General features: G+C 37.9%; 1 protein-coding gene across 2 annotated transcripts; it reads left to right on the top strand.

The window, feature by feature from the left end:
• The first annotated feature begins 1,627 nt into the window (after window positions 1-1,627).
• Window positions 1,628-11,403, top strand: cct8 (chaperonin containing TCP1, subunit 8 (theta)). Of its 2 annotated transcripts, XM_088639587.1 has the most exons (16): window positions 1,628-1,787; window positions 3,167-3,257; window positions 3,559-3,638; window positions 4,478-4,627; window positions 4,814-4,994; window positions 5,236-5,297; window positions 5,375-5,512; window positions 6,418-6,596; window positions 6,829-6,895; window positions 7,352-7,439; window positions 7,820-7,935; window positions 8,196-8,267; window positions 8,353-8,517; window positions 8,989-9,108; window positions 9,681-9,798; window positions 11,121-11,403. In XM_088639587.1, the coding sequence occupies exons 1-15, from the start codon at window positions 1,728-1,730 to the stop codon at window positions 9,786-9,788; spliced, it is 1,677 nt and encodes a 558-aa protein (XP_088495713.1). In that variant the 5' UTR covers window positions 1,628-1,727; the 3' UTR covers window positions 9,789-9,798; window positions 11,121-11,403. The 2 variants fall into 2 exon arrangements, with proteins under 2 accessions (XP_088495713.1, XP_088495714.1); XM_088639588.1 differs by lacking the exon at window positions 9,681-9,798.
• The last annotated feature ends 444 nt before the right edge of the window (window positions 11,404-11,847 follow it).

Genomic DNA, 11,847 nt, shown 5'->3' with positions numbered 1-11,847 from the left:
CCAGAGAACTCCCCTCTTGCAGACAGACTTGTGTAGCATAGCGTATTGACTTCAGCAAGCACTAAACTGAAGATACTGCTGAGTTCAGAAAACATTTAGGATCATTTACACATGAGCAGAGCTGGGCAGTGTTAACCTTTACTACCAAACAGTCAGAAATTACAATGTGTAACTATACATGCAGTAGTGAAGAAATGGTGGCATAGTGGTTAGTATTGCTGCCTCCGGGATCCAGGATAAATTCTGGTTGCATGCCATCTGCAAGTTCATGTGGATTTTCAACAGGTGCTCCAGTGTACTCCCACCTCCCCTCGACATGTTGGCTAGGATTGATTGGCTACACTAAATTCTCAATTTATGGTGCCGGGCTAAGGAGAGTGCAACAAGTACTGGTTAAGTGACTATAGAAAGAGAGAACCAAACGAGCTCAGTGGGCTCTCATTTGTGACCTTTTCTGCTGTGTTTAATTGACTGTTACCAATGTTGCGAGTGCTACCTTTAAATCCAGGTAAGTTGTTTTATGACAAGGTCCATGGTCCTTTGAATGGTCAACCAGCTCTAGTTGGGCCATGAGTCACTGGATATGTACCTACAGTACAAATTAAAAATTACACTAAATCTGTTTGAGAGTGATGTCTCAATTGACTGATTGAAGTGATTATGTGCATAAAATTAAGTTAATACTCAAGATCATTGACTCATCAGGCTGCATCTTATCCTAGTTATTATGCCTTTTATATTTATTTATACAGTATGTAATACATGACACCCCTATCTCGGGGGAATCATCAGAGATACCACTCTTTTAAAATATTGTCCAACTTCACTAATTTAAAGACATAGATTATCATCAGGCAATATAAAATACAGATTTTAAAGAAGAAAACATAAATTAAATCAAGAGGGTACCCACCACGACATATTTGCTTAATAATGGCTGAAGCACTTTTCTCTAAGGATTAATATATAAGTAGTTCAGGTGGGTAGCTGCGTCAGCATGCGCAATCTGCAAAGGAACAAGTAATAGGTTTATTCCATGCTGAAAAGAGAAGAGAGAAAACACAACATTTCGGCAGTGGAGCCTTCTTCAGGTGTCATCATGTGCCACACTTTACACCCGAAGAAGACTCCACTGCCGAAACGTTGTGTTTTCTCTCTTCTCTTTTCAGCATGGAATAAACCTATTACTTGATCCTTAATATACAAGTGTTTCATTCCTTGTTACAAATACAGCATATCACCCATTATTAACAAAATAGTTTAGCGACAGCTATTATGATTGTGATCATATTCAAAATGTACGGTGAGTAGGGACACCTTTCAATTAATACACATACAGTATGGACGTTTAAATGATAAGAAAGGCTTTGAAGATCACTAAAACAATTTAATAAAATAATACACATGGCATTGCTCTTTTAAAATTACTTGTATGTCTTTTTAAATAACGTTTTTTATAAGAATAATAAAATATTAATAAAGATGGAAACGAAGTAATCACGAGTGTAAACTATCATCAACAAAAACAGGTAGATGTTAATCCCATGATGAAAAGTATACGAGTTGACGCACATCCACGGGTTCAGCCCACTAGCAGTTACAGCGATGAACTCGATACTCGATTTACTATCCCCGCTCCGCCTTTGCTCAAAGCTCGATTGTTCTGACTCTCCGCACACGCACCGGTTCTTTTTCTGTCTGTACCGGGGAGGAAAACCACTTGAAATATGGCTCTTCACGTCCCTAAAGCTCCGGGCTTTGCCCAGATGTTAAAGGATGGTGCAAAGGTAAAGAACATTTAGTCGTCTGTTTTGCAGATTAGCCTATGTATGACCGTTTATGTCCAATTTTGCATCAATTGCAAGGGAAGTGCAGTTGGACGCTGTGTCATGTGAGACACTTCTAGAAAAAGCCTGTGTAGGCCACAGTTAGATTAGTTCATCCTATTGTGATGTATAGCATTCGTTTGCTCGTTTTGTACGGGCTTTTTGAAATTGTAGGTTGTTGTGGCACGAATAACTCGTAAATCATAACTTATTAAACGATCTTGCAGTATATTTGTGTAATCAGTGCCTTTTTAAACATTTTCTGTACTGTAGCTAAATGCAGTAAGACGAGGGACATGTGCTTTCTAACGGCAGCCGTAGTGGAAATCATTCATTGACGACACTCCGTTTTTACCCATACATGGCGATATTTCGGGAGCTGCCATTCGGTGTTAAAACAGCTCTCGAACAGGAATGTAGCTAAAATCCGCAGTATTATTATTCCTAACGCCGTTGCTCATGGGTGAATAGTTAGTACCAAGCATACGCCAGTTGATTTTCATGAACTGAATCTTCCGAATTCAGACTAATTCGGATTTATAATAGAGAAGGGCTTGTTTTAAAATCGCTAGACGCGTCTGTACTTAAAGTAACAATTGTATATACAACACAAACGTATTCGGCATGATGCTACAGGGCGTTGCCAGGCAAAGTTGCCGTAACTGTTGTCAATTCTACAGCAGTGTCGCGGCAGTAGAGGCGAACTCAGAATTGTAATTGAATCTATGGTAAATGCTGGCCTTATTGTTTTATCACTGCTATTCCTGGAAGCATTGCTGTTTAACGTTAATTCAGTCTGATCACAGGTGATAAAGATAGCACAAGCAGTGCAAAGCCTAATTTGATTTAAAGTTGTTACTCTATGTAAAATAAATAATTTATAGGAATATAGGCCTGCAGCCATACAGTAGTTTGTTTATACACACTTTCATGCAGTTACTCTAGTTCAGGAGACAGCTATCCAAATGTTAACATCAGAAATAATTGCTTGGCACATGGCGGATGTGTTCAGGGGGCTGAACTACCTCTGTGTGGAAGTGAACAATATATGCTTAGTACTGTTAGGTCATCATTGGTTCCATAACCTGTTTTAGTGGAATAATTAGGCTCCATGAACACGACACAGTCTGTATGGAATGTCCCATATACAACAGTATAGACATAGCTCTTATTTGCAGTACTTCCCAAAACAAATATTGTATTGTTAGTAAATGTTATGGTGATGACAGTGAAAGGAGTGGCATTCACAGATGCAGGGCAGACCAGATCAATTTTCAGTTAATCATTAGGCTAGCTGTTTTAAATAAGTTGTTTTATTTTTTAAAACCTGTTCATTTCAGCACTACTCTGGGTTGGAGGAGGCAGTCTTCCGAAACATTCAGGCCTGCAAAGAGCTGGCACAGACCACACGGACAGCCTACGGTCCAAATGGTAGGACTGGACTGTGCTTGTCAATATCAGATGTTTGATCAGTGCCCAATACAATATTACAATAGAGGTTGAGTCTATTTTTAATGAGATTCTGTGATTTAAGACCTACATGGATAATGAATAATTTTGAAATGTTTTTTTAAATAGTTAAAAGAGATGTGACTGGGTGCACTACTACTGATTTGATATTCTCAGGATGTGTGTTTAATGCTATAAGCCTATAGAAAGTACACATAAATATGAATCTATAGGAATGCAGAATTCTGTTTTTTAATATCTGTGCCTTTTTACTTCTTTTCAGGCATGAATAAAATGGTCATCAACCACTTGGAAAAGCTCTTTGTCACTAATGATGCTGCAACTATTCTGCGAGAACTTGAGGTATTTAGTTCATTTTTGAACCGCCTTAATTCATAATTGTTTAACTAGTGTTTTGTGAGAAAAGCTGAAGACAGAGATCAGCAGAAACTGTTAATTTCTTAATGATGGATCTCCAACTCTGGTTATGTGGAACCCAGTCCAAAAGTTTTTATGGGTAATATTCCTAAAGGTTTGGAACAATTTATCTATGATCAATTAACAAGGCGGTTGACTTAATTAATTTAGATATTATTTTGAACAAAAATCAGAATATCTTTTAGCCTGTAAGGACCAGTATTCCTTTTATTAAACCTTTACTGTCTATGTAGTACTTCACCCTGTGGCTTAAATATTTTGTACTCTAGCAGAGAGTGTGCAGCTGCTGCCATCATTGTATGTCAGGCTAGGAATACGTAAAATAATATATGAATAAAACAGCTAGTCTTCAGGCTATAGTTGTAAAGGCAGAGGAACTTGTTATGGTGAAATCTAAAAAAAGACAGGGATAGTACCTATGAACTGTAGAATAGTGCCCATCAATAAGACAAGTGCCCAAACCGACCCAAATAATTATAGATCAATTAGTCTGAATTCTATTAAATGTAATGTTATGGAATTAGTTATTAGAACTAACCTAGAGGATTACCTATATGGAATATAGAGTCCTTTGAACAAGTATCAGAATTAATGAAACACATGGAGCATATAATATTTAGATTGGCAAATTTAGATTTTCAAAAAGCTTTTGATAAAGTTCCCCATTGCAGGAGAAAGATATTCAGTGACATGTGTACAGTGAGAGAATTAGAGAAGAAACAAGGTGCATAAGATCTTTTTTTGTTTGTTTGTGCACCCACCAGGTTCAGCACCCTGCAGCTAAAATGATCGTCATGGCTTCCCACATGCAAGAGCAGGAGGTTGGGGATGGGACCAACTTTGTTCTGGTGTTTGCTGGGGCGCTGCTGGAACTGGGAGAAGAGCTTCTCAGAATGGGACTGTCAGTGTCTGAGGTGAGTCTGTAGAATCACTCACTTTCCACTTCAATTTAGGACATGAAGTACACATGTAATACTTAAGGAATTTCTTATTTTCATTCCTCTGTTTTGTGGTCTGGGGCTTGTGAGCTGTTTGGGGTTTTGTTTAAAACTGTTCTGCTGCATTGGAGTACAAGGAATTTAATTTATTTTTCAATGTAGGTGATTGAAGGATATGAAATGGCATGCAAGAAAGCTCTGGAAATACTTCCAGACTGTGTGTGCTCTTCAGCCAAGAACCTCCATGATGTGGAGGAGGCCACCTCTCTGATTCGTCCTTCTGTGATGAGCAAGCAGTATGGAAACGAAGACTTCCTGTCGAATCTCATTGCACAGGCTTGTGGTGAGATATTTTTAATGTACATTTGGATAGATTGGAAGTTTTCAAACCTCGCTGAGAAAAAGTGGTTTAAATGCAAAGAAAGCACTAACCAAATATTTCAGAAATGCAGAAATTTAAATGATGACAAATAAATTGTTGAGTTGATGATCAGAGTGCAGACTAAGGTACCTGCAATAAGAGGTTTTATCTTTTTCAGTACTTGGGTAGAGTTTTATTCAATGCACAAATGTTTGTTTTGCAGTTTCTATTTTCCCTGACTCCGGTAATTTCAATGTGGACAACGTTAGAGTGTGCAAGATTTTGGTAAGCCCCGTGATCTATAATAATTTAAATAGAGCAGGTGCTATCTGTTGTACTAATGACTGTTGTTGTCACTACAGGGTAGTGGATTGACTGCCTCCTCCGTTTTGCATGGAATGGTGTTCAAAAGAGAAACAGAAGGAGATATCACTTCCGTCAAAGATGCAAAAATAGCTGTATTTTCCTGTCCATTTGACTGTATGGTTACAGAGACCAAGGTAAGGCAGTGGTTGACTGAAGGTGATAATTCATATTTGTATAGTGTACATTATTATATTTAAGCATTTCCCTAGGATTAAGAAAATACCATTTATGGATTATTTATAATAATAATAATAATTGCTTACACTTATATAGCGCTTTTCTGGACACTCCCCTCAAAGCGCTTTACAGGTAATGGGGACTCCCCTCCACCACCACCAATGTGCAGCATCCACCTGGATGATGCGACGGCAGCCATAGTGCGCCAGAACGCTCACCACACATCAGCTATCAGTGGGGAGGAGAGCAGAGTAATGTAGCCAATTCATAGAAGGGGATTATTAGGAGGCCATGATTGGTAAGGGCCAATTGGAAATTTCAGCCAGGACACCGGGGTTACACCCCTACTCTTTTCGAGAAGCACCCTGGGATTTTTAATGACCACAGAGAGTCAGGACCTCGGTTTTACGTCTCATCCGAAGGACGGCGCCTGTTTACAGTATAGTGTCCCCATCACTATACTGGGGCATTAGGACCCACATGGACCACAGGGTGAGCGCCCCCTGCTGGCCCCACTAACACCTCTTCCAGCAGCAACCTTAGTTTTTCCCAGGAGGTCTCCCATCCAGGTACTGACCAGGCTCACACCTGCTTAGCTTCAGAGGGTTGCCAGTTGTGAGCTGCAGGGTGATATGGCTGCTGGCAATATATCTGTTAGATTCATATTGTCGTGTGTGGGGAAGTAGTGTCACATTGTAAGTTAGAAATAGTCATCTGGGATATATCCGTGGAAATCAGGCTTGGATCTCCTTTCCCAGGGTGGGGGGTGGTATGGAGGCAGGAGTATAAGCTGATTGGTGTTGTTAGGTGGATCTTTGATACATCGCCAAAGTACTTTAACACATGTCATTGCCTACATCAGGGAACCGTCTTAATTAAGAATGCAGAGGAGTTGATGACCTTCAGCCGGGGAGAGGAGAATCTGATGGAGACTCAAGTCAAAGCCATTGCTGAAGCTGGAGCCAATGTAGTGGTAACAGGTGGCAAAGTGGCAGACATGGCTCTGCACTATGCCAACAAATACCAACTGATGGTGGTGAGGTAAGGGGAACGGCTGTGAAAAATTAAACTGCTTCATCTGTTTTAGAGCTGGAAAAGGTTGTCGTTTTGACCTTTTGTATGATAGCTTTAGTACTTCTTTTCAGGCACAGGGAACTATAAAAGAGTTTCATTACATGTCACTCTGAGGAGCTCAACTACAAACAGGTCCAGCATTAGTTCTTAAGTGAGTTTTCTAAGTTCTGTATTTAATACAGTATTTGTTATTTCACAGGCTTAATTCTAAGTGGGACTTAAGAAGATTGTGTAAAACATTGGGAGCAGTAGCACTACCCAGATTGGTAAGTTTTATAAATGAAACTCACGAGTGAATGAATGATACATATACAGTGCCTTTCAAAAATATTCACCTCCTTCCATTTTGTTGAATTTGTAATCAAGACCTGAGTGCTTAAAGCCAAACATTTATTGGGGAAAGAGTAACGAAAAATAAAAAAACCTTAAAGTGTTTAGTTTGAGCATTCAAATATTTATTGTCATGTTGGAATGCCAATTCTATTCATTACAGTCAATTAGTAACGCCTATATAGCTATATTGATCTATATTTGCCTGCTTTGCTATAGGTATAGGTTATAATAAGTGTGAATTGATTATGCTTTCATACATTTCATATGTGATATGGAGATTTCTATTTCAAATAAATATTTGTATTTCACGGTGAAACAAGTTGATCTCAGTATCAGATTCATAGTTTTAGTTGAAATCCATGGACTCTAACCTTTAACTCTTTCCACAGACACCACCTACTCCCGAAGAGATGGGACACTGTGACAGTGTTTATCTCTCAGAAGTTGGGGACACACAGGTTGTTGTCTTCAAACATGGTAGGCATCTTGAATTCATGATTCTTTGTGAAGGTTTGAAGAAACAAAATTGGCCTAGACAAGAAAATTGAGACACATTTTTTATCTGAATCCACTTGTTTTTGTGAACATACACACTTAAAATAAAGAACATAAAATGGTAACTCTGAGCTTATACTTTGTCCTTAGTAGTTAATTATGATAAAAGTAATGGGGAAGCAATCATTCTGTGGCAAGAGTTATATATGTTTAATAATTAACACTGAGCATTTAAGCATTTTTGAGCCTGCTTTTGTGAATGACTTATTCGTGAACTTTTATTAATTAACTGTATGTATGAAATTAAATGAATTATTTTTTCTGAAGTTTGTACTAACAACGTTGCTTTTTAACAATTTCAGAAAAAGAGGATGGTGCCATCTCTACTATTGTAATCCGAGGCTCGACAGACAATCTCATGGATGATGTTGAACGGGCCGTAGATGATGGAGTCAATACATTCAAAGTTCTTGTGAGGGTATGTTAAACAAAACAGTGTGTTGTATTAAAAGAGCTAATGAAAGTAGTACTTGCCTAAGATTTCTAATTGAGTTTAACAATAAAATACACATAACCTAAAATCCGATAATATATTGCTCTGCATTTGAAAACTAAACATAAACATACATTTGCATAATAATTGAAGATTATATTAAATTTCAAGTTTTATATAATCAATTGGATTAATGTCTTAAAAAAAACTGCTTCTTGATGCCCCCACCCAATTACTCTTTCTAGGATAAACGTCTTCTACCAGGAGCTGGAGCAACTGACATTGAGCTGGCCAAACGGATCACATCCTACGGAGAGGTAAGTTTGGGGAAATCACAATGTCCGATCTGTGTGCCTGCAATCTGAAGCTTCTACCCTCACTGCACTTTTTGTTTTGTTTCAGTCGTGTCCAGGTCTTGAGCAGTATGCCATCAAGAAGTTTGCAGAGGCCTTTGAATGTGTACCCCGTGCTCTGGCAGAGAACTCTGGAGTGAAAGGCAAAGAACTTATTTCCAAGCTGTACGCAGTTCATCATGAAGGCAACAGAAACATTGGATTTGATATTGAGGTGAGGTGATAGGATACAACAGCTGTCATTTTAAAAGGACACTCTCATGATAAGTATTTGGTATGTTAGAAAGAAGAAAATTCAAATCAGTGGAGAATAGTGGTTGTGGACATTAGACTTTCTTAAGATCTCTGGGGTACAAACATGATGTATCCTACAAAATGAGATCCAGACACTTTCGGAACATTTCAAAGGAACTAAAGGATATTTATAAACTTAAGTCTTAGTCTTCAATGTGGAGTAAATCCATTGTGTGACTTTTGGAGTGAATGGATGGCTGTCACTGCATGCGTTTCAACACAAACATCTAGGAATGTAGATACTGTATAAAACATTAGCTGAAATGTGGTGTGATGTGTGATAGTTTGGGGACCATATTGGGACAGGGATGATTCAAAGTTTATGTACATTGTGATCTTATTTTCTGATTTGGAAACCTATCTTAAAAATAAAGTTTCTGTTTGTATAAAGGGTGAAGGTGCTGCTGTCAAAGACATGCTGGAAGCAGGTATCATGGACCCCTACCTGGTGAAGTACTGGGGAATCAAACTGGCCACAAATGCTGCCGTCACAGTTCTTAGGGTGGATCAGGTGAGATCAGTGTTTCTGGTATCCCTTAGAAAATTTTAAGTAATAAGAATGAAAAGGCAGCTTTGTTACAAAACATCTTTTATGTAGCTTTTATGTAAAGGTTGTTTTCACGCTGCAAACACCATCTCCTCTGGATAACTTGGTTCCATGGGAGACAGATTAATTTATTTTACATATTATTTTAAATAGAAACAGTGATGATTTCCTTACAGTTATTCACACTGTAATACTCTGGAGGAGAGGTACACCGTGTGATTGCATAATACAGCTGAACTTCCTGCCCCCGATAACATTTTGTGTACATTTATTGAAATACTCAGGAATTGACATTCCAGCCATTCATGTTTTAAACATTTGATTTGTAGCAGAATCCTTACTATGTACCTTGAAGATATTTCTCACTTTTAAATCCCACACTAGAACCATTCTGTTCAAGTGTTCGTTAAGTGCCTGGCTTGAGCATGGTTCTGAAGTTCAGATACACTGTAGATCCCATATCAGATCTTTGGTAGCCATCTTGTTTTGGTTTTTCACATATTGATGTTTCAATCCTTTTTGTGTAATCTTGTCAGATTATTATGGCTAAGCCAGCAGGTGGACCCAGACCTCCCAAACAGCAAGGACATTGGGACAAAGACAGTTGGGAAGATGAACCAGATAAATTTGACACCCATTTTTAATTTTAAAAAGGTGCCATGAGTGTCAGGAGTGTTTTAATGGAATGGGACATGCCATAATGTTGAGCACTGTTTTTGCGTGTGAAAGTGCAACTCCTATGTCACAGTCAGTTCACACTAGCATGAGTAAAGTAGAAAGAGTTTTGTTAAAATCACTACTTGAAACTAACTAATACTAACTTTACACAGGTGTCTAAACATCATTTCGCACAAGTTGTCGAAGTTTGATTTAGATTTCATTATTAAATTGTAAATTCATTTATTGTGAGCTTCTTCATAGATAGATGTCCATGATGTCTTGCTAGAGTTTTAAATTAAGGACAGAAAGTGAGAGATTAGTGGATTTTTGGCATTTTAAGAGCCGTTTGTGGAGCTTTTCAGTATGTTTTTGTTTATAGTACATAATACCAGAACAAAATTGTGTTTATAGATGTGAAAAATCACAGATTGGGGAAAATATTGTCCTATATTTTTAAAAGCTCTTATGGAAATAATATGGAAAATTAGTGGCCATTATGTAATTTTAGAATATTCTAATTTTTTTGTACATGCCTGCAATGTTGCACCTTTTGATTTTAGTGCAAATATATTGTTACAATACAAATGAAAGAGATATGCATGGATTTCTTGCATGTATTTTGCATGGAGAGAGAGTTACCGTGTTGTCAGAACAGTTACACATTCTGTTCTACAGATGTCCGAATGTGAGAAGGACAGTTATAGACCTTTATTTTTTAAAAGGTCATTGTGCATATTATTTTGTGCGCCTACTCGGACAACTATAAAAACTATATGATGAAAACTGCATCGTGGAGTAATGAAATTTGGTGCACCATGATTTTAAACCATGAGAAATGCTGACCAATTGACAATGACTACATACCACAAGGTATTCGCATTTCCAGTGTCCACCATAAGCCATACATTCTATTCTATCTATACAAAATAGTCTCCTACCAGTGTTTGCCTTTTTGAGTTTAGAGTTGTTGCCCATTGTAGTGTTACACATGGTACTATCTGTATGTGTACCAAGCCTCATTGCTTTATCAAGTCTGCTTTTCCAAATTGTTGTCTGAATAGGCACCATAATTAGAACAGTATACAGTAGCTGCACAAGCATTTATCACAATTCTGCAAGTTCTGTTAAAGAGCAAAAAATGAATTGATTCTGTTGTCCTTAATAATAAAATCACAGTCTTGTGATGTTAGCAAACTATGAAAAAGAAGAGGAAAAAACCGTTAAATGGTTGGAATTGTCGGACATGGAAATCACATGGTCAGTCTGGGCCTCAGTTGTGAACTGTCCAGTGATACACTTCTCTTGCCTCTTCACAGATCATCATGGCCAAGCCAGCAGGCGGACCTAAACCCCCTCAAGGAAAGAAGGACTGGGATGAAGACCAAGACTGAGTCAGTGTGCTGGTTCTCTTCCCCTTACTGACTCTGGGTAGAACTGGACTGACTCAGACCACCTGGTTTATCAGTCTGTCCCATATTCTGTTTCACATTTATTTAATCTGTCGTGCACCACGTAATTAATATTTTTAGGGAAACTGAATTGTGATGAAGCTTTTGTCCCCTAATAAAAAGGCACTTCAGCTGTCAGTGTTTTTCTGAACTGTTTCATTGTCTTTTCTTTTCTACACAGCTGTAAGGTTCTGAATTTCTGAATCATTCTTTGTTTTTATTGATGATGGTACTACATTGTTTTAATGGGATTGTTGAATTGTTGCTTTTCATTCTCAGTAGGTCCAAGTAGACAGAAGTAAAGTTTATATAGATTTCACTTTATGCATTGCATTCCAGTGCAATTTCACATTTAAATTGAAATAAAAGATCTACATGTCTAAAATAAAGGTAGCTGCATCAGCATGCGTAAGTTTCAAAGGAACAAGTAAAGGTTTATTCCATGCTGAAAAGAAACTAACTTTATATTAGTAAATTAGCTATATTTTGCTATAGTTCTTATCAGAGTCCCATCTGGCTAGAACTGAGACATTAAAATCTATCTGATATTGACTCAAAGTCAGAATAGGTTATGCTGTTGGAAGTAGTTGAACTA

This window comes from Lepisosteus platostomus, chromosome 7, assembly GCF_059453375.1.
Source record: "Lepisosteus platostomus isolate fLepPlt1 chromosome 7, fLepPlt1.hap1, whole genome shotgun sequence".
NCBI lineage: Eukaryota > Metazoa > Chordata > Actinopteri > Semionotiformes > Lepisosteidae > Lepisosteus > Lepisosteus platostomus.
This window is presented reverse-complemented; position numbering and strand designations above follow the sequence as displayed.